The sequence below is a fragment of the Enoplosus armatus genome, chromosome 8 (assembly GCF_043641665.1).
Source record: "Enoplosus armatus isolate fEnoArm2 chromosome 8, fEnoArm2.hap1, whole genome shotgun sequence".
Taxonomy (NCBI): Eukaryota; Metazoa; Chordata; class Actinopteri; order Centrarchiformes; family Enoplosidae; genus Enoplosus; species Enoplosus armatus.
The window spans coordinates 17,210,728-17,234,142 of NC_092187.1; the positions used below are offsets into that span (position 1 = coordinate 17,210,728).

At 42.2% G+C, this 23,415-nt stretch overlaps 2 protein-coding genes across 8 annotated transcripts; one reads left to right on the plus strand and one right to left on the minus strand.

The window, feature by feature from the left end:
- Positions 1–457: 457 nt before the first annotated feature.
- ift122 (intraflagellar transport 122 homolog (Chlamydomonas)) lies at positions 458–19,684 on the minus strand. Of its 7 annotated transcripts, none has more exons than XM_070910350.1 (29): positions 19,583–19,684; positions 18,780–18,846; positions 18,605–18,689; positions 18,443–18,521; positions 18,261–18,337; positions 18,074–18,140; positions 17,840–17,986; positions 16,878–16,953; positions 15,746–15,937; positions 15,250–15,388; positions 14,452–14,654; positions 13,349–13,486; positions 12,933–13,097; positions 12,489–12,686; positions 12,077–12,217; positions 11,741–11,794; positions 10,983–11,144; positions 10,003–10,169; positions 8,644–8,815; positions 7,285–7,387; positions 5,393–5,533; positions 5,211–5,299; positions 4,072–4,172; positions 2,734–2,899; positions 2,502–2,619; positions 2,284–2,412; positions 1,598–1,674; positions 1,310–1,474; positions 458–1,112 (listed from the first exon to the last, which is right to left on the minus strand). In XM_070910350.1, the coding sequence occupies exons 1-29, from the start codon at positions 19,624–19,626 to the stop codon at positions 1,026–1,028; spliced, it is 3,549 nt and encodes a 1,182-aa protein (XP_070766451.1). In that variant the 5' UTR covers positions 19,627–19,684; the 3' UTR covers positions 458–1,025. The 7 variants fall into 7 exon arrangements, with proteins under 7 accessions (XP_070766451.1, XP_070766450.1, XP_070766453.1 ...); XM_070910349.1 differs by having other exon boundaries at positions 5,211–5,308; XM_070910352.1 differs by lacking the exon at positions 11,741–11,794.
- A 116-nt stretch (positions 19,685–19,800) lies between these two features.
- Positions 19,801–23,230, plus strand: mbd4 (methyl-CpG binding domain protein 4). Its single transcript, XM_070910892.1, has 8 exons — positions 19,801–19,910; positions 20,073–20,384; positions 20,499–21,250; positions 22,035–22,100; positions 22,214–22,348; positions 22,448–22,597; positions 22,760–22,863; positions 22,969–23,230. The coding sequence occupies exons 2-8, from the start codon at positions 20,095–20,097 to the stop codon at positions 23,041–23,043; spliced, it is 1,572 nt and encodes a 523-aa protein (XP_070766993.1). The 5' UTR covers positions 19,801–19,910; positions 20,073–20,094; the 3' UTR covers positions 23,044–23,230.
- The last annotated feature ends 185 nt before the right edge of the window (positions 23,231–23,415 follow it).

Consider the following 23,415-nt stretch of genomic DNA (forward strand, 5'->3'; position numbering starts at 1 on the left):
GCTGTGCAGTATGTTAAGCATTTTCAAGGTGAGGGGTTACAGCCATGGCTATCCGAACCCCATCATTACTGTCATGTGCATCAATGCATCATTAGTATGAGATGAGAGTAGAGAGTGGGAGGGAGGGAAGGCAGAGAGAGAGAGAGAGAGAGAGAGAGAGAGAGAGAGAGAGAGAGAGAGAGAGGGAACCAGCCTATTTGTGATTTCAAACCGTTCAGAGTGGACAAACTACAAATGAAATTTCTTGAGCAATCCAACGTATTTGCATCCATGAAAGCCTAATCCCTAACCACTGCATAATGCAGAGCTCGACTCATAGCCTTAAGTGTAATCAGAATCAGTGGGGCATACCGCTCATAGCATGCACTCTCACTCCACCTCTCTTTCACAGACACAAAGTTCAATGTGCAGCAGTAAGAAATAAAAAATACCAAAATATTTTATTGGAAAGGCTTGTTTTTCCTTCGTAACATTAAAAAATACATTCTCATGACTTACAAGAGATGACATGTCCCATACTGTACAGCTTCACTGCACTTGTGAATAATAACATCCTCTACATAAACAAATTGATTTATTCCATGAGGTTAAAATAGTCTTTTTTTAAATAAATGTTATTATAGCATTATTTTTTTACACTGTACACCCATGTTCTCTTTAAAGTGATGATGTAATCAGTGACAGACGAAGGTAATCTGATCCTAATAATCCAATTGGGTTGATTGGCTGATGGTGCACTTTTCTTACACTCTGTAATGACCAACACACAAACACGACAGGTATTACTGCAGTCAGTCATCCTTGGAGGACAAAGGGCTGCTCTTGAGAGGGAGATCGAGGAATGGCATGAAACACATTCACATTAATTTGACAATAAACAGATGTCTGTGTATATTACAGTGACAACTATATTACAATGCAAAAGAATAATGACAAAATGTCAGAAAATCCAAAGGACAAAAAGAAATGCTTGAGGGTACAAAATCTGAAATGTTTAAAATAGCTGCTCCAGTTTTTTAAGTAGATCAGTTTGGTTCATCGATGGGTCTGCGACAGTAAGGACAGCAGTTATGCTGAAGCACTAGGAGCTCATAATCCTCACTGTGAAACATCTGCGAGGAAATACAAAGATAGGAACATTAGAACAGCCCAAATAAACAGATCTGAAAAGAAATATTATGTGACAGACAAAAAAAACCCAACTAAAACAGTGTTGGTGACAGAGACAAGTGAAAGAAAGAAAGACAGATAAACTTTGTCTGTGGTTCACGCCAGGTTATACGTGCCATGTGCCTTATAAATGCTGTACCTTGAAGCAGGTGGGGCACATGGTGATGCTCACGTCAGGCAGCAGGGAGCGGAAGTATTCCCAGTTGAGCGGCCTGGGCCAGCGTTTGATCAGGACGTCCCTCCTGCTCATTGAGCGCAGCACCAAGCGACTCACCTTGACTGGGACGAAGTTCGAGCCCCCCTGCTGTTTGGACACACACATGAACACATCCACATTCTATTATGGACTCCGTCCTTTCACCCTCTCCAGCTGGTTTGCCCAGTTGGTGGAATATTAATCGCCCTCATCTCCTCTGTCCTTTCTCACCTCGAAGCTCATTTTGGCTGTAAACGGGTCTTCCTCTGCATCATCCAAACCGTCATCCATCCTCAAAGCCTGCATATCTGATTGTTGTTAATTAAGAACAAAAAGCTCAAGCAATGCATACATTTCACACATTTCAACATCATATTTTGCTTGTTATGTATGTTTTCTGTAATTATATATTTTCCAAAACAGTTATAAAATTATCCTTCAGAGACTTTTCTAAAAATGAGAATGTTGAAAATGCCAATCAGTCATGCCTGTCAGTCACGTCGTGGCTCCGGAGGAACAGAGCAGACCTCAGTGCCCTTGAGTGTCTGCAGGCTAATGCAGGTTAATCCCTGCACTAGGGCTGTGGCTACGGCTCTCTGAGGGTTAGTGTCATTAAGATGAGACAGGAGAGCCTCGCTAACCCTATTAGCTCAAGAGCTAAGATGACTTAGCTCTGACAGCTTACCCACCAGCACAGAATCAAGGCCAACGCAGACTAAACAGCTTCTTAGAGCTGTCACAAGGCAGAGGGGAGTCACGTGCTTCACTTCGAAGAGATGTGCAGTGTGTTAGGGCAGGGATACGGACTCTCAGTGAGGAGTTAATAATTCATACAAAGCCTGTGATCATCTGTTACTCTGTGTGAGTGTGTGTGGGCGTTTATGTGCGGTTACATAGTTTATGTGATGAAAGGATACCACCATTGTCCATATCGTGCCAGCGTGTGTCCCTCTGATCCGTGTGAGGAACTTCTAGGTCAATCAGAGACACAGCCTCTTCGTCACTGATGCCCTCCTCCAGGTAGAACTGCACCAGAGGCAACACCTCTGTACACAAGGAGACATGCTACATTATAGACACAAATGGGGTCCTCTCTGCGGAAATACTGCACACAACGTGTTTGTGTGTCACTGACCGTACGATGAAGCGGAGTAGATGAAAGGCTGTCTACAGTTGATGCACACGCTCCCCTGGTTGTTCAGCAGGGGGTTGTTGGTGGAGCAGCGGTAGCACATCATGCCCTCAATCAAGTCCTGCAGCAAACAAATGGAATAACTACACATTTAAAGACAGAGGCCAGGGATAACTGCTCTAGTGTTCCGAGAGGGTTTATGAACAATATTTCAGAAGTTAATCTTAAAACACACCTCACTGTCGTGGAAGGGTTTGGAGCGAATGGTGAGGCTGCCCAGCTCTATGGACTCCTGGAAGCGGGAGGGAATGTGCAGCTCCTGGAGCTTCTCGTAGGAATACCTGGCAAGTTTATATGCACCCAGTTTTCGACTCTGCTTGGCCAACGCATACAAGGTGTTACTGATAAATAGGTGAAGGAAAACTAATGTAAGAGGAATAGTTGGCAGTCTAAATATAGTTTCACTGGGATATTCATTTCTAAATGTTTCATTCAAAATCATTTACTTTTTATGTGGAAAAGTTTATACTTGTGTGCATTTATAAATAGGTATGATAATATGTTCCCTCATTTCTCTTAATGAGTAGAACAAAAGCCGTGCTGAGCCAGCAGCATTGGCTAAATGCCTTGAAAGTAATACCTTGGTACGGTTGCTTGTGGGCTTGTGTGTGTGCTTATACAGGCCTGTGTGTCTGATTCTGTGTCTGACTTAAGGAAATTGTTACTCATTTGTATTTATGTGGAGACAGATTGTTAAGAGAGCAGCTCTGAGAGTGGCAATGACAGGTCAATGAGCTGCAGCTGCAACAGCTCTACGCTGGCACTCCTCCATCACCTAAAACTTAACACTACTCCACTCCTTTCCTCTCCACTCAGCTACTCTCCAGCACCTCCTACACACCCAGTTCTGTTCCAGGGCTGGGACTGTTGATAAATGCGTGGCCTCCTATTGTGTAACTTGTTTAGCGCAGCTCTTCTGTGATATTGTGTTTAATTGTTCAAACCAAGTCCAAAGCAGCCCGGCTCAGTCTATAAATCTAAGTTCAAAGTTTTTGGAACACCTCAGTTTGGCCACAGAGGACCCCAGCTGCTCAGCCTGATTTCCTCTTCAAAGGCTGGGCTTTCCTTCCTCATACTCCTGCCTCCACTGTGTGTGACCACATGGATTTGTCTTGTGTGGGTGTGGGTGGCTTTGTGCGTGTTTTTTCAAATTAAAGCACATTGTTTAGTGTGTTTATGTATCTACATGTACGCACAAAATTTAGCAATCAAAGCATTTGTTTAGATAACGGAGAATGTGCCTCTCGCTGGCATCGTCTCCTCCTCCCCATCATCACCCCTTTTCTGTCTCTCAGCAGCAGCATGGTTTCCGTAGTGGCGCCAACTCTTCCGTTTTCTCTCTACTTCTATCTCTTTTCCACCTCTTTATCATCACTGTCTCTGCCAGTGTTGATTTCAGATTGGCATGTTTGTTCTTGAGAGCTTTCCAAAGAGGAAGGGCCCCACAATACTTTATTCTAAAAATATTTGCTTGATATCTTGTTACTTTCTACTTTCTCAAATGGAAGGATACACTTTAGAAATGCCTGGTGGTATATCCTTGGTGAGGTTGTTCAGGAGGAACCTGCAGATGTTGAAGAGCGTCTCTGGCATGTGGGAACTGAAGGGCTCATCCTGAAGATGAAAACAGATATGAGAGATGGAAGGTGAAGGAGAAAAAGTGTGCAGGTTTCATCCTTCTCATCCCACCTCACAATGCACTGAAAGGGAAAAAAATTATTTGCTACAGCAAATCACTAACAGCACTTTATCCCAAACGCTGATAGTTCAAATCTATAGTGCCTGCCCATGAGAGTAAAAGTGAGATATAGAGGTTCCCTGCTCTGCTCTGCATCACAGGGATGCCTCACTATTGCAGGGGTGTGACCACAGCCGAGCAGAAAGCTGAAACAACAAACTGAGGACACTGACACAGTCCAGGTCTCCCATATAGTGCTCATAACCAGGAATTGCTTGTTTGTAAGTAGGTTAGGGCTGGGGGCTTGGAGAAGACCACTGATTAGGTAGCCATCATGATCAATCAAGCAGCTGGTTACCATAGTGATAGGGGTCAGAGAGGTTGCAGGAAGTGAACCCTTTTGACTGTTGCATAAGGGGCACTACCACTACTAGCAGTTGCGTGTAGTATGTCCATCGGAAATGTTCCGTCAGTCAACTTTCAAGTAGAACATTTGCAAAAGAAGTCTAATAATGGTGGTTCCCGAGTAGTTAAAGCTGATTAATTCCCCTTCAGTGGTCTCTGCCTGAACTCCTCAACTCTCTTTTGTTCGCTTTACCTAACAACCTCTGTGCATATCGTAATTTCTCCTTTACCCTGAGTCTCTTTTTCTTGGATTGACATAATCTTGCAGAGCCAGACCTCCCTCTTGTCAAACTCACAGCAGTCTGAAGAAATTTGAGTACAAAGGTTGATTATAAAGTGGGCAGAAACGCAGAGGGGCTGTCAGTATACTTCAAGTAAAACAAAACCTATATTAGGAACATGAATGTGTTTGTACCCAAACAGAAATCTAACCACATAATAGGTACTGTTTCCAGGGCTTTCAATTTGACAGCCAATCATACGGCTGCCTCGTGATTTCTAAGGCCTCCTCCCACTGTTGTCTGGTCTGGCTATGAAAGATTAGGGTTGACAAAGTAGCATGTTCTCACCGTGTAGCGCTGAATGGAGCGATAGACATGGTAGAGCTCAGCAAGATGCTGAAAACGCTCAAACTTTTTCAGCATTTCATCCCTCTGGTCTTCACTCTCTGATTCAGACAAACACAGACAAAGCGAAAGATTTAGTAGGAACCAATAAAAAACTAATTCAGCGCAGAGAAGATGGGTCTCACCTCTGGCGATGTCCAGACACTGCATAGACAGCATCCAGTAATAGTACCCTGCATCGTTGAACCTGTTCTCCACCACTGCATTGTGGGTAAGCTGCTCCAGGACTTTCACAGCTTCGTTCTGCCGCCCTGCCTTGTGAAATGCTAAAGAAAGAAAGCGGCGATGGATGGATTATTATGTGCCCTTGAAAAACTGTTTAGTCTTGAGGCAATGCTGGATTTAAAGTGTCAATCCAAGTCTTTATTTATCTATTTTTGGGTGACATTTTTGGTGCTAAATTGTCATTGTTGTGGTGTTTTTGCACTATACTTTACTATTATTATTCATATTATTATTACTATTATAACCACTAGGCAAGTATTATGACAACTTTTTCTCTCTCTTTTAATGAAGTTTGAGTAGGAAGTGGTCTATGTCCAGAAAGAGCTATCCGACACTTAACAACAATATAGCTTTCATGAATTGACTTTGGGATGAATCTCTATTATATTATACCAGTAACAGAGAGTACACATGCTAAATGCCAAGATCAATTTATACTTAATGGACACAAGACAAAGCTTTCCTAATTCTTTACATGTAATAACTAAAATAAGTCTTTTCCAAACAGGGAGGTTGCTCCTGAATAACAAAAACAACAAAGCACTTTGACTTTAAAGCACTAATAAACATGAGCTCTATTCTTCATGTTCCTATCAGAGGGTAATTAGAAGCAGCTTTAGGGAGTCGACCCCATCAGTGACCCAGGCCCTGCAACCACAGCGGGGGTCAGGACATATTAGTGGGAAAAATGTATCAGTCTACTTAAATGGATAAAAAACACATTCAGCTGCTGTTGGTTAATGTTAAGAAGGAGCACATTACCCCTTTCAGAAAACACAAAACACAAGCTTACAAAGATGCAGAGTACAGCAGTGCTCTCTTCTTCTCTGCTGTAATGGTAAATGAAGATAACAATGCCATCTTTGGGGACAATTGTTATCTCAGAACCCAACTTGTTTTTCTATGTGTATACAGTAGAAGAAATCAGGTCAATCCCGTTTATAGCATGATACTGATGCAACTTTGTTACTGTCTGCTTTTCATTTACAGAGGTGTATTACATTTATCAATCAATTAAATCTTCAAACTAAAGACATGGGAAATGTGAAAAATGAGAAAACAGTCAAATGGCCTTTTGGTGATGGTGAAAATGCTGCAGACCCACCAGAAACACTTGGTTGACCCCTGGAGGTCCTTCAAAATATATACCCAAGCAATTCAGTCTAGTGTTCGCCATTTCTAAAGCTGTCATTGATAAGTATTAGTGCAGTGGACAGGGGACAGCTAGAATCTTGGACTCAATTGCAATCACTAGAAACACAATACTGAATAACCGGCTGACTAAAATACACACAATCAGCAAAATGCATGACCATAAGCGAGCTCCAATACAATCAGGCCTGTTCAGTCATGTATCCCATGTCGAGACAGGCAGAGGAAGATTATGTAGAAGAGGAAATATGCCTGCTGAGATCATAATTATAAATCTATGAGCTGATTATAACTATGGTTACAGTTGGTAATCATCATCAGAGCCGCTTGTAGGACTGGTGATTAGAGGCATGCATGCATGTCATTCAGTTAACAGGCAGCCCGACTCTGTTCTGCTCTGCTCCAGCAAAGAGGATCATGTTTTACAGTGGATTCGGAGAATCTTAAGGAAGTAGTGAAAAATGTCTGCGTCCAGAGCTGGCCAGGCTTTATCACTTCCATATGTAAACATTGGCTGTTGCTGTAGACCTTAATGTTCACTGAAATAACATACATTTCAAAAAGAATGTGGTTACATCGGAGCAACTTGTCCATGCATACTCAAGGTGAAAGTGAAGCCCTGGTGGTGATGCAAACTCACCTTTTTGCGCCTCTTCAAAGCGGTCGTTCTCAGCCAGCCACTGGGCATAAGGTACATAGACGTCATTTTTGAACTGGGGGTGCTTCTCCACCAGTGAGAAGGCCTGAGAAATGGACAGGTGAGAGCAAAGAAGAGAGCGTCAGCCTGCCCTGGGTACTTATGGCTGAACTGCGGTTGATTAGGGACATAAGAGTTGTCACACGTTATTCAGAGAAACACACATTATTTCCTGTCAAAACATCGCCCCAGCATTATCAATTAGCTGAGAACAAAGAAAAGTGTATGAGCTAACTTGATTTCACACTCAATTAGAACTACAACTGCAGCCCTAACACTGTTTGAATGACAGAATATAAAGAGCTGTTGTAGTGCCCTGTGGACACACATTTGCCTGTCACAGTGACTGATTAATTTAAATGTCCTGTGGCAAAACCTGAGCCAAGAAACACACACCAGTAATACCATACAGTAAAAGAGAGACAGTGAGTGTGTGTGTGTGCGTGTTCCAGGCCTGTGAGCCCAAAGTCATTTAAAGAAATACTTTGTTTTAGAAAGTGCAGTGAATAGCATCCATATGGCCCACACTGTAACTCTAGTCTGTGCTCTGTCCTGTCTCGGTGTCCACCTCTCCCGGTGAAGCGCATAAAGCCAAACCGTTTTCTCAACCTCTGCCTCCCTCCCTCTGCTCTTCCTTTTTTCCTCTCTTAGGATCAAATAAATATCCAGGAAGACTTCCTCAGACAACCATGGGATCATGATTTGATGTTCTGTTTTTGGCTCTTTTGTTTCAGCATGCAAATCGCCAATGTGCAACTCTGTAACGCATTTAACTCGATTACAGACTGCAGATGGATTAAAGAAATGCAATATTTTCTTATTGTCTGAGCAGCACGATCCACCCTGATGGAGGAATTTGATTGGAAGCAGAGCAGAGCTTTAAGTCGATACTCTATCACTGCAGACTGTCGACTGTTTTGTGCTTCTCACTCTCTAATCATCATGTGGGCATGGATTCAGAGAAATCCAAAGCCGGATGATTAGCTCTGGAGTGTGTGCGTGGTTTACGTTTGTCAGTGTATAAGAAAATTAGGCAGATGTATTGTCTTATTGGTTGCATTCAGCTGTGGTTACTTTAACAAATACAATACACTTTTCTGGCAATCTCTGCAAAAATTTAACAAGCCACACACATCAAGTGGTTTATAATATGGGTTTCTGAGTACCACAGCAGTTTATTTAGCACAGCCCTATGTGGCTCACAGGCTCACATTATATTTATGTGATTGTCTCAGGACACTCTATATATAAGCCATGATGAGCGGAGCAGGTGTGTCTCCTGTGTGCACAAGTGTGTCAGACCTCTTCCCAGTGCCGGGTTTCCACATGCAGCTGCACTAGAGCGTGCAAGTCTCCCATCTTGGAATAAGTCTCTGAGGCATAGCCATGGTGCTTCAGCCTCTTGAAGTAGAGCGCACACTTTGCCAGCGGTTCGCGTTCAGCCTTGTCCAACTTACGAGCGATGTCGATCAGCCTGGACGAGAGGAGAGAGGAGTGAGCACACACAGAGAGGGCGGACGCAGATAAACTCTTACACGGTGGTCCATTGTATCAAACTACGTGCATGACCCCAAAAAGAATATGAACCAGTCAGGGTCACTAGCTGAATCAGATTCAGGTTAAAGAGTGCCGTTCAGCTGCAGTGTTTGTCGTGCTGACCCACTGGTAGCACCACAGGAGGCTTACAGCATGCAGACAGGTCAGATGCAGTCAGTGGGGAGTTCTGATATGACCACCAGACACTGGCTTATCAGTTTGCCTGGTTTTCAACAACACGCACTCAAATCCCATATTCCCACAACACATGTATGAGTGAAAGCTAATGGAAAAGAAATACTTCCCCATGTACTTTCTTAGCTACCATAGCTTTCAGCATGCCAAATTTAATACTGATCCTCTGAGTGAGAGACACGTGTTCTGGATATTTACTTCCTTGCTGCTAAGAATGCAACACAGATTACAAGTTAAATATCTCCTCCAGATATGTTTTAAGACAAGTTGTGTCTGATATGGTTTTTCCATATTTCCCAAATTCTTTGAATGACATCTACTATTTCTCCTCCCACACAATGAATATGCAAATATTTTTCATTTCAAAACTTTAACTACTGGACGCAAATTGTGTCCTACATCTCTGAAAAGTCCATTCTCAGCGTATATGCACTGGAGGCTTCAAGTCTTTCACATCACACTTATAAGTTGCATACTGGACCATGATTGGCTTCCAAACTCATGAACTCACAAAATCCTGCTCATACGTACACGTCAGAAACTCAGATTTAAGGTGAGCACAAAGAAACTTTCCCCCTTCAACAGATGAATGTGAAAAGAACCTTCTAGTGTCAAACACTGCGCATACATCTCTCTGTACAGTGAGGGTCAAACATCTAATTGAAGTAACAATAAGCAACACACATTTTTGATTGGGGGGGGGACTTCAAATCTGGAGTATATCTGTATCAGAGCGGTTCAATTATGAGCTACAAAATGTGTCTATTTACTATATTCAAAGAAGAATTTTGGATGACAAAGATACACATACATTTGGGAAGATCATGCACACAAATCTAAAAAGTGGTTTAGAAAAGGTTAAACAGGAATAAGAGTGTATTTTATGGTGGAAGACTGACTCGAATATTTCATACAGTGACTGACACCTACATGTCTGCCCAGCCGTGTTCGCCTATAATGTCTATGGCTTTGAGATGTTCTCCTGCTGACAGGTACATCTCTGCTGCTGCCCGGGGCTCCTTGCTGCTCTTAGCCCAGTCTGCCTGCTTGGTCATCAGGATCCGAGAGCTCTTAGGGTCTGTCGCTCCAACAAAGTCCTGCAAGGCCGACACACACACAGGAAGTCTTTTTACACTTTTACAAACTTTTCATTTCACAACTACATCCTAATACTAATCTGGAAGGAGAGCAAGAGAAGTCCAGTTCAGACAGCCAGAACCATGCAGGTCAAGGCCAAGACAGGAGGAAGAGAGCCACACAAACAGCAGGCGGCTAGAAAGTCTTTCCCTCCAGTGTCCATCCTACCTAAAACAAACAGCCTGTAGGACCAGATGGCCACACAGCCACATAAATATACAGCAGCCACATTAAACACACATAAAAATCTCATACACGCGCACACAAATATACATCAACGAGTCATGGCTGTGTCATCTGCTCCAGCAATGTAATGCTGATGATCAAAGTGTCCCCCCACATGTAAACATAATAAAGCATGAATTTGTCTCAACTCCAACTGACCTCCTCATCAAAGTATTCATGTAAAAGCAGACGCTCGCCTTATTCCTCTCCATTTGTGCTCCATTTCCAACTGTAACTATGTGTGTAAGTTACTGTTGTGTTGTACAGGGATACGTGTATAAAAGCATGGCGTGCGTGTGTATGCTGATCAGATGATATATGTGGAGATTCCAGTGATATATGAGGAGATGAAAGACAGACGGTAAAGAGGGGGGCGTTTGAACACAGTGCAGGGCCCCAACTTGGCATAACTGCACACATGATGAAGAAAAACATATGTTCTACACCCCTAAAACATGCAGTGCTTTCCAAGTCGTTCTGTCCATATTGATACAAAGGTATGGTGTACATGCATATGTGTGTTTTTGTTTATCGATGATTTCAATCACCTTGGCGTACTCAAACATGCGCAGGTCAGTGTACATGCTCAGGGCTCTGGATTCGTGGCCAGTACGTTTGTAAAGCTTGGCTGCCTCGTGGAATTTCCCTTGGTAGGCATAGACGTCTGCCAGGAACAGCTCATTGTCGCTCTCACCCCGCTTCTTCCTCTCCTGCAAATCAGTCAACACAAACACTGCATGTGTGCAGAGATGAACACTAACAGACATGTACACACACTCACACATAACAGTTAAACAAGTCAAACAACACAGAAGGCACTAGACTCTTATACCATCAGTCATAACGAAATTCGAGAACAGATACTATTTTTATAGAACACAATGAACATTTTTGGAAAAAAAGCACACTTTCAAAGTAGGACATTTCCCCTTTTCAAAAGGGAGAACAGCAAACTTTCTCTTAGCACTAGCCAAGTTGAAAAATACTTTCCTCTGCTCTGCATGCATGTTGTCAAGGAATGTGTGTGTGGTTTGCTGTGTGCATATATTTGCTTGCATGTGTGTGGATTGGACGCTAGAAGGTCATTCAGGATACACGTTCCTCCCTTAATCGAGGGTTTTTAAGTGTAGCCAAGGGCAATGCCTAGCAATTAAACATATGATGACCATAATAATTGTGATTAGCCCAGTCTCCCCTAAGCCTCATCTAACTTTGATGATGTCAGCTCTGGTCGGAGCAGAAATCTACAAACAACTTTACACAATATCAAGGGATTTTTTTCCCCTTTCTGAAGAGTAGGTATTACCTCGATGCTGTTGATGAGTTCCAGGTAGCGCAGGTCTCTGATTCTGATGAAGGCCTGAAAATGGGACAAGACAAGAAATCATTCAGAACCTGACATTTTGTGTTTTCTTTTTCAGTACCAGATTCTTAAATCTGCCTCAAAGATTTAATTTGCTTGTGTTTATATTTGTCTGCCTGTATAATGTACATGCTGTAAATTGGTGGTGAGTGTTTGCAGATGACACACATTTGGAGTGCTATTTGTTCGTTTTTATTATTCTGTGAAGGTAAAAGTACTAAAATAAGTAGGTCGATGACACTGATCTTGATCAGAACGATGTGTGTGTGTTGGACAAGCCTTCTTGGCGGTGTCAAAGTCAAGTCCCTCCAGGGCCTCTGTGGCTAGATCCCTCCAGTCACTGTCTGTCACGCCTAGACAGGCGATCTGGTAGGCCTCTTTAAACATCTTCCTTTCCAGGTACTGGTACATGGGCGCTGACTGGGCAGAGCGACAACACCACCATCAAAAAGCATTACAAACTTTACATTGTGAAAGCAGAAGCAAAATTATCAATAAATAAGAAGAGGACCACCAACAAAATTATATCTTCACCACATGCTTGTCTCCATAACTGATAGAAAAGCAGTCCATATAGTATTTTTTGTCTTTGTAGTACAAACCATGATATTTAAGATACACCAACCATTGGCAATGGTGTGCAATCATTGCCAATCACCAGACTAGGACCAGCTGATAACATACTACACACCTGAGGCACCTCCACAGCAGACATGGAATAGACGTGGAGACAGAAGATCTTGGAGCCATTGTAGCCGACCATAAAGCCTTGCATCTTCTGCTGGTGCACAGGAAAGTTGCTAGCCTTGATGTTGAGGTAGCCGTTGCCAGAGAAGCACAGCATGTCCTCACACTGGGTGTTCCAGGCCACGCTGTTAGCATTAGGCTCCTACAGGGAAAGCAAAAGAGAGGGGGAAGGTAAAGGAGGGTAGCAGGAAAATAAGGTCTAGAGGTGACTGTGGAACACAGAGCAGGCAGGAGTACATGAGTAAGATATGTACCTGTACCTAATGCAAATAAGTATACATACATGCATGTTTCTATTCTATTCCATCCCACTGCACCTGTGAAATGTATTTTAAAATCTACCAAGTTATGTTCCTCCACCATACCCTTAACCCTCTCCGCTGCTGACCTGAAAAAGCAGTTCTTTACTGTTGATGTCGTAGACCAGGAGAGTGTTGTGCTCATCCACCACAGCCAGTTTACTGCGAGAGGCACTCATGTCCAAGCAGCGCACTGACGTTGACAGCTTCAGCAGCGTGATGGGAAACGGGTTGTCAACAAATATCTTCAGGATCTGCATCACAAAAACAATGGCCAGCAGAGCGAAATCAGAACACAGCACCATTGCTAATGCTAGTTAAATCCAGTGGCAATAAATGTGAACTATAAGGAATGCATGTTGAGACTTGCAGTGCCATACTCATGCAAATAAACTGCAGTCTTCTTGAAGTCTCCTTCAAGAAGAAAGCAGTTTCTTTTATGTTCAAATTGCTAGACTAGGACAAGGTTACTTAATGTGGGAATGTATTTTCTCAAAATACTCACAGCTCCATTCTTTAACCCTACTAACAGACCCTCTCTGCCTGGCGGACCACCAATCACTTTGATGTAGCGAATTAGGGACTCCATCACCCATTCTTTTTCCCTGACACTGGTGAAGGACATGCACTGGAGCCTCTTCTCCTGCACGAGAGCACAGTGGGAAAGGTGAGACCACAATTACATATAACACATGAGACACCGACTGGTTCAGTATTACCAAATTATCCTGTTTTTATTTTTTCCACACTCTTTTGTTTTCACCATTTACGTTACTTAAACACACTCGTACATGTCTAACATATCTTAGCGCATTCTTCATTTAAACACTGCAAAGTGTGGTATATGTCAGAAAGCAATGTTGTAAAGATAAACAATGATTTGATTTGACACAGACATACACAGCCCATACGAGCACAGCCCATTTATATGGTCTGAAAGCTGTCTGAGGCATGAAACACGAGCATGCCTGTTAGAGAGAGATCTGAAGCACCTCTGTCACACACAGACTGATTTAAAGGGAAATAACCTCCGTCTTATGGCTGCTCCTCCTCCCTACCAGGCTCTGTCAAACACATAGAGACAAGAAGCAGAGAGGAACCCCGAGGGTCACCCACTGGTTTAGCAGACTGAGGTCCTTCCCCTTTGTTCAACTGTCTTGCTTTATTCAGTTTGAAGAGGGTTGAGAAGGGGAGAGAGACAGAGCCTGCAGAGCACATGCACAGCTGGAGCCTTTTGCAAACTACGCAGAAACATCTGGCAAACCAGCAATATCATGATATTATCATTTTTCTCTGGGCTGTTTGGGCTAGTGATGAATGGCTAAACACTGATTCACTCTGCTTCCATCATGTTAATAGCGCTCAAATGTCCTCTTGCGCAGTCTGTCAAGTGTGCATTAGTGTAATTTACAAAGAATATGAGTGTCACTGCAGGTCAGCAGAATTTAGTCTGAGAAGCAGAACTGAAGGAAAACTGTTTGTCTCATTATGTGAAAGAAAGACCAAAACACAAACAGGCTCTGGTAGAAGCAAGCACGAGTGTTTTGGATGCTTTGCTTTTGTAAGCATTACACTGCACAATGACTATGGAACTCTATCTCTTCTGACCTGACACAGGATGATATGCTGGGAGCAGACCACCAGCAGGTTGCATTCAAATTTCCTGCAAATTTTCTCCTTGATGCGGTAGTGCATGTCTGAGGAGTCATCTGAATAGAGCTCATAAATGAGGATCTTCTCTGGCAGCTGGATAGCAAGGCGGTTTCTGTAGATGGCGATCTTCTTCACCAGCTCACGACACTTGATCCTCACTAGGGAAAAAAAGGACACGAAGGGAGAGAGTGGACTTGTTAGAAGGGTGAGGAAAGTTTAATTATCTTAGCCAATGCGTCCTGTTGAGTCTTCTCAGGGCTGATTGTTACAACCACCCAGCTATACTGTCATGCTGCTCTTCCCTGTATGTGTAAAAAAAATAGATACTGGGCTGAAATGGGCTGAAACCTCTCCTTCATAAATACAAATTGCAGACTGCCAACCCTTACAAAATAGTAATTGGATGACTGTTGATAAGACAGATATGGTTGATATGACAATAGAAAAAGTATAATGGCTTAAACCTCTCCTTTATAAAAACAGATTGAAGACTGCCTACCCTTACAAAATAGTAATTGGATGACTGTTGATAAGACAGATATGGTTGACAATAGAACAATTATAATATATTCCTATTAAAGTTATTGGTAATGTTTAAAGTATAGTTCAGAAAATACTGCCTCTATACCCATTATCATGGCACCAACTGTGATGCTTCAAGACACAAGTTCATTCATTCAGTCATCATTTGGAGTGGCATTACAATAGGTCCTTTATGAAACTCAGTATCCTGTTGCTAAAGCAAAAGTGCACCTTTTTGTTCAGTGATGAGGTGCTGAACAATGACATCTGTCATGCTGTCTCTATAAGCATAGCGATCCTTGTAGAGGCCGTGAACTGTACTGAAGATAAGTTGGTAGCAGGCGATGGTCCCATCCTGGCAGCCCAACACCTAGATAAGAGATAACAATGTAGCAGTACATCCTATTAACACCTCTAAGAAAAGACTGTGAGAGTGGGAAAATGTTCCTGTTGTTAAAGCATATACACAGTAGAACTGAGAGAATCTGCCAGCAACCAATTCTCTCTTGTATGCCTCATCACTTTCAGTTAAATATGGTGAAAGGAAAAGCTGCTGAGGTGTTACTGTAAAATAAAATAACTAAAAGAAAATGAATCAAATGCAGACTGGCACTCTGAGCTTTATCTGTATTTTGCATTATATTTTCCTACTTCTTTTCTCACACAATATTATTTAAGGGTAGGGATAACTTCTCTAGACATACGGCTTCATAAGCTGTGGACCCACCACAAAGTTGGAGTCAGGCTTAACCCGGCATGTCCACACCCAGGTATTCTGCTCTCCAATGGTGCCCAGCCGCACACCATCTTTAGTGTAGAGGGAGGCCTGTTTATCAGAGCCGCCCATGACTATATACTCCCCCTTGGAGAAGTAGCTAACGCAACAAGGGTCATAGGTGAGAGTCCTGTCTTTTCCAATCTGAGAGAGAGAAAAAGAGAAGTGGACATTAAACAAAGAATAAAACAAGTATTTCTCATATTTATTGCCCATGGGCCAACACTTCCCACTGTCTGGGCTTTTACACATCAAAGTTCACAGCACATTCAACCATCCCTCTGAGTGTTTGATGAAAAGATAGACAAAAAGACATTTCTCTGGTTTAAATAGCCTCTATTGTATTAGAGTTCAAAGTCAATTTGCACAACAGCGTATTAGTTCCCCAGCTCTGTGCATCTGTTTCTCCTCACTCTGGAAAAAAGCTGCCTGACAATCCATAGTTGTTTTCTTTCATTGCAAACTATTCCTGGTGTTATAATCAAAACAGGGTGTTCACTTAAATAGATAAATAGGCCGATGACTATATATGAGCCTAAGGCCTAACGGCAGAGTAATGAACAGTGCATATTTGTCTGCATAATTACGGTATTGGCCACAGGGAATTCAAGAGGAAGGAGGGACAGTGAGGGGGCCATTAAAGCAGAGTAGGATCACTTCCAGTGTACTGTTATGGTTTCAATAGACCCTGACAGTCTGATTACAACAGGAAACATAGGACTTAAACTCAGTTAAGTGTTTGCGATACCATATATTTTGGACAGATAGACACACTCAAGTACTCTTGTTTCTTATTGCTATTGCACGTGATAGCACATTCAGTGAGCTGATAGTGTTTCAAAGTGCTATTAGTCTTCTGGTATATTCCATAGAGGGTACTGCCTATATTCAGTCACCTAAATGCCCTTTTAAACAGTTTGAAGTGGCAGAGGAGAATGGTTTGTTTTACTAGAACATATTACATGAGTAAGACTCAGTATATAAGTATATGTACATTGCAAAATCACTATGTTGATTGTACACAGGCTAACTATATGGTAATTTGGGATTCAGAATTTTCATTACATAGACCCGTGATATTCACCTGCTTTCCACTGAGCTGATAGAAGGACAGCTTCTGACCCCAGTCTGCCACAGCCAGAATGTCATTGTGCTCATCCCTGTGAAAATACAACAAAAATTACTTTGGGCGTACTCAAAAAAAAGTACTCCTGTCAACATACTGTACTGAGGGGGCTTTGGTTGGTTGATGACAGTGTTAATCAAAGCAGAGAGGCCACCCTTCAACCTTCAACTAGGAGACGTATGGTCAAGCCCTTTCCCCCAATAACGGAAAGCTTTTAGCTTTACTATGTTTCAGTCCAGTTTTAATTGCATGCCGGGACAGAGGATTGTTGTTTATCTTTATTATTGTCACATATAGTGAGCCTATGTATCTTTCCATCTAAGCCCTTGTACTGAGAAGAATTCACCCTGTGAAGCGTGTGTGAGCAAGACACTGAATCCCAAGAGAAATTCAAGAGAAACTATTCCCTGGCTGACCTCATGCTCTGACCTCCCTGTGATAACCAATCATATTCCATAAAGTAGTAATAATAATATATCTGGTGCTTCTTATCATTGCCTCTCATCACTGGCCTCTTTGCCCTTCCTCCTACAAATCTTCATCTTCATGTCTGCCCTTTCCTCTCAAATAACCTGTTCAGTAGTCCTGTGCAGTGGCTATAGCTGAGCTCCTGGCTTTGGCTGTAGGGGGCATCACAGAGCAGAGACAGCAGCTCCAAGGCATCATAATCCTCTCCCTCACAGAAACAGTTCCACCACTCACTGGTTGACCACTGCCACCTGCTGGCCCCACACAAACTATTCACTTGAAATGCAATGCACTCTCATTCACACTTCATCACTTAAAATCGTGGTGACATGTATGGAGGGTGCATAAGTGTGTGCGGCAGTGTGATGCATTTAATTTAATACATTGGTGAAAATAAGATACCAGCTTATTTTTTCTATAATATTATGCTGCAATAATTAAGAATGACCAACTTAGAGGGGTTCCAGGCTATGGACCAGATAGGAGATGAGGAGCCTCCTGGACGCTCTATCTTGACCTTCTCCTCTCCGTTCTTGTTCCGAATGCTCACCACTCCATTCATCATGCCAAGGGCAAGGTACTGGCCATCGTTTGTCCACCTTCAATCAAATGAAACCTTCAACATAAATGTGTCACATTAAAGTGTACCAATGTTGCAGACAGTTATAACTACAGATTTTACTCACCCACAACATGTTATTTTGCTGCTAACTTTATGTTTGTTCACAGATTTTTGCTCTGGGGACCACAGACCTAAAAATATAGATGTTACAAAGATGTACAATCTCTCTTTCAAAAATATTTATAGGTTTATAATATATCATGTACAAGATTTTAAAGTTCAATATAGACTCAAACCCATGGTGCACTCACCAAAGTCCCCAGAAGAGCAGGAGGCAAGTTGGTGGGTGACAGGGTTGTAGGCAACGCATTGAATAGAGTCATTGTGACTACAGATAAACACATGAAAACAAAAACAAAACCAAAAGAGGTGAAGGAATACACACAGCAGGGGATGCCTTAATCCTGAAGTGATGAGCAAAAGTGACACTTACGTATATTTTAAAATACCCTCCAGTTTAGACGTCCAGATGATGATGCTTTTGTCTGCAGACCCCGAGGCAAACCTTTTACCTGCAGAATGCAGTAGTTAGTAAGATAACAATGACGACTGATACAGGAAAATGTAGTATACAAATGGAAAGCCAGTTGCGTACCATCTTTAGCATAGGCCACACAGTACACAATGTCTTTGTGTCCTTTTAAAGGCTGGATAATAGCTCCATCTGCTGTGTCATAAACCTGCAGCAAAAATACAATACATTAAATGTAATAATAATGTATGCTTTCTTTAGATACGTGCCTTGGCTGAAGAAAACAGCAAAGCCTTACCAGGACACGAAGCCCTGCAGCAATGATGAGTTGGCTGCCATCTGGTTTGAAGGCAAGGTCATAAACACTGCAAAAGAGAATAATGGTGAAATGATGATGATCCGTTCATTGTGTAAGTTGTTTGTTACGGAAAGCTGTCAAACATTCAGCTTCTCAAATGTGAGGATTTGCTGCTTTTATAACTGTAAATTGAATATCTTTGAAGTAACAATCATTGATTATTGAGAGGGTTTTCTTTTCAAATGAGGAAAAAGCGTTAATCCCTTACGCCCTGTTGTAGCCCTACCAATACTTAAGTAATTTGTAAAAAGAAACATGAGTATACACAGAAGTGATTGAAACAAATAAAGTTATGATTGTTAACTTCAAAACTTTATCTTGGGTTGGCAGAGGTATAGCGTTAGATATATAACTTAACGCTTGTAGCTTCATAAAAGAAAATGTTTTTCATAGCAAGCAATGACGTGCAGCGACAACCAACACCTGGCCGTTAACTACGGCTAGCTAGCTTAACATCAACGTTAGCTCCGCCCTAACATTATATCGTGCGACAAAAGAAAGGTGACATGCTTCACTATTGATAGGACAAATATTTCACATCACATCTTAGACACAAGAAATATACAGCAGCTTCAGTATCTCTATCATTTATGAACGATAATGGAATCGATGTGGGGCTAAGGCTAGCTCACGTAGCTGGCTAACACTAGTTTACATAGCAACCGCCGTTGCTAACCACCTAGCGTTACATCCCAGTATCTGACTTAGGTTGACAACGTAAACATGAACATCTAGACCCTCACCATTGTTCACGAATTGTTTCTTTCCATGCTAGTACGGCTCTCATTTCCAGCTTTTAGAAGCAAATAGGACTAATGGGTTTTAATCAACAGGTTGTTGTTGCTGGTTCGGTCCGTTTTTCATACTAAGCTCTGTTTTCATGATTTGTCCTTACTGCGCAGACTCGGATCTGCTCTCTACTTCCTGCTTGCAGAGCAAGCCGCTGTGTGTATCCGCCAAAACTAGACTTCCACTCCCGTGTGTCCATCAGAAAGTAACCGGGAAGACATCAGTCTCCTCATTTGTCCTACACGGCTGTAAGGAAGGATTTCGAGTTTGACCAGTATTCCTGTATGTAAACCTTTGAATAAGTCTGTTATATTAACAGCTGTGTGCTTTTCTGCTTGTCATGTCAACATCTGCTGTTCAGTAACATCCAATACATGTTATGTGGTGATACTTTATGGGATACTATACAACGGAGAAATGTCATGTACATGTTGTAAATTGTAGGTAAAGATGATACAGACCAGGAATGGCTGCTGATGTGGGAGTAAAAAGTCAGCCGATGGACAATGACTTCAACACAGACTCCACCACTTCAGATTCCACAACTGTCTCAACCAGGCACAGAAACAATAACACCCTTCTCAAAATGCACCCTACAAGCTGTGATATCCAGCTGGAGACCAGTGGAGGCATAAATGGTAGCAAGAACGTGGATGGTTCGTGCCACACTTCCACAATGCCTCCTGGCTGGATCAGAGAGGTGAGGCAGAGGAAAGCAGGAAAGACAGCAGGCAAACTGGACATCTATATTACAAGGTGACTCAGTGTTTTCTTGTAATCCTCTCTGTATGTAATCATACCACGCATCAAGACTAAGTGCATTGCAGATTCAGTTAGATCAGTGTCTAATGGATCTTTCTGTCGTTTAAGTCCCCAAGGGCTGAAGTTCCGGTCGAGAGCATCCCTGCACGCTTTCCTCCTAAAAGATGGAGAAGGGAACTTAGATATAAACCTTTTTGATTTCACTGTGTCCAAAGGCGATGATGTCACCACTCCCTCCCAAGTGAAACAGAGGAGAAGAAAGAAAAAACATGCAGATGGACAGCAGGAGGAAACAACAGGAATACTGGATCCACCTCCAAATAAATCTAAAAGAGGCTCTTCCTCCATCACATGTACTAAAGAAGGTAAAGTAAAGAGTGCAGAAGATACTAACCATATTAATACTGACATTGTACTAGAGGAGATCACACATGTTCTAGAAGTGTGTAGTGACAAAACGGATGAGACGGTGAAGTGTTGCATACAAGCCGCCCCTTCAACCACGGTGGATGACATCACCCTGCAGAAGAGCCCTCACAGAGTGGGTCTGCTGAGAGAGAAGCTACTCCGACTGGCTCCCTCCAGTAACCAACAAAACACTTTCATTGTTCACAAGGATGAACAGGCAGCAGATTCGCAGCCTTCCGTCCCGACTCTGATTGTTGAAACTGCCACCGAGAGCGTCAGCGAGGGTGAGGATGAACGAGGCGGAGATGAGATACAGATTCACAGCCAAGGTGACAACAAGCCTAATTCTGAACTGGTGGCTGATGCTGACAGTCACCGGCATGTGGAAGAGGAGGTGTTGTTACCTGACATCACTGGTGGGAGCTGCACACCAGTGAGAGATTCCCAGAATAGTAAGTATGATCTACACTGTCAGACAACTTGTAAAAGCAGCTGTTGAAGTTAGTTTTTTCTGGATCCACTTTTTTTTTTAAACTTTTATTTTATTTAGATTTCATCATGTTTTATACAATACAATACAATTTCACTGTTCAGTTTGTCTTCATCCAGTTTCCAGCTGCCTTCACATTTTCCAGTAATACATACATAAAAAGTAAAAGAAACCAAATACATTAAGTAACAAAGAACCTAAAAGGAAGAAAGGGGGATGGATATATGTCCGATAAAGAGGGAGGGGCGAAGAAATGTCAATTATTACAGACTCCACAAGCCCATAGTGCATATGTGATGTGTTCAATTCATGGAGTTCCCATAGTTTTTATTAGTTTTTATACTCCCATATATTGTATGAGGCAGGATGAGGTTTCAAGTAATACACTTTATGGTGGCCATTAATATACAAATAGTTACTGAACTTCGGACGTGACCAATATACATAAATTAAGTATCTGGAAGTATCCTGTAGTTACTTTCCATTTGAACTCCCACCAAGTATTTCAAATAGTCACCAACTGTGCCTCCATTCATTTCTCCTTTATTTGTAAGGTGTTGTTTGGGTTCATGCACAGAGATATTTGGAGATTACTGGAGACATACACTGGATATTACGTTTCTATCCACATTTCCAATTCTGTAAGGAACTGCTTTGTCAGAGGGGGAAATATTTTCTCATTACTTATGTGTCATAAGAAAAGTGTTCTTTTTGTTTATATACACAAATGCTTCCTGTCTGCCTAGAGTCCAAGAGCATGGAGGACAAACGGAAAACAAGCCCTTATTTCAGCAGGAAACCCCTCAGGGATGGTAAAATGGTTCATTTAATACAAGAAGCAGAGACAGCCTGTGTATAGAAAGTATACCTCAACATTTATGAAATAAAGTTGTGTGTGGCTTAAGGAGACACTGTCTGTACACAGGCCTTAGCCCGCCCAGGAGGAAGGCCTTCAAGAAGTGGACACCCCCTCGCTCTCCCTACAACCTTGTACAGGAAACCCTTTTCCACGACCCCTGGAAGCTCCTGGTGGCCACCATTTTTTTGAATAAGACCAGTGGTAAGATCCAACATACACGTACACATATTGCATTGCAACAGTATTGTACCACTACTCAAGTCAAGTATTTCCCTTCTTTTTTTTTGTACAATACTTCAGGCAAGATGGCTATACCAGTTCTGTGGCAGTTCTTTGAGCGTTACCCGTCTGCAGAGGTGACCCGGGAGGCCGACTGGAAGCCCATGTCTGAACTTATGAAGCCGCTCGGCCTGTATGAGCTTAGAGCCAAGACACTCATCCGCTTCTCAGGTGAATGTGCTTGTCCACTGTACGTGATGGATTACAGTATCCTCTTCAGTAATTACAGTATTATTGCAGTTTTGCCACCGTAGATTTATATGGTTTTAGTCAGAATATATAAAGCAATATCAGTGGTCAGAAAAACCTCACAATCCATTTCCTCCTGCGTAGATGAATATCGAACTAAACAGTGGCGTTACCCCATCGAGCTGCATGGTATTGGGAAGTATGGCAACGACTCCTATCGGATCTTCTGTGTGGGAGAATGGAGACAGGTGAGTGTAATCCCAACTATAATTTTAATTTTGGTGGATTACATCAGTTTTGTAATGATAATTAATCATAATTGAATAATTTTATTGGTATTTTTTATATCAAAGGTGACACCTGAAGATCACATGTTAAACAAATACCACGCCTGGCTGTGGGAGAACCATGAAACGCTCGGAATCTGAAACACAAAGTATGAGGAACAGCAAAGAAGATGTTGGGCCACAGACAAGAAAATCAGTTATATCATTTCATTCATCAAACACTGCAGTTATCTTACAATATTAGTGTTTTGATGAACTTGCAAAGTTAAACCTGGATTTCAGTGTTGGCCTTTCTTTAAAAAGTTTGACTCAATGTGTAATAAAATGTTTTAAGTGGTTTAAAAGTTCAAATGCTTCATTATTCAGCCAGTCTGACTGGTTTTCCTGTAACCTCTGACTGTGTCTGGTTAGTCTATTGCCACAGGATAATGATCTTTCTTTTTGAGTGCACATATGCATGACCGTACCCTCCACTCAGCAGCTTTCTTTTGATGGGGGGGTAACGTGATTCCC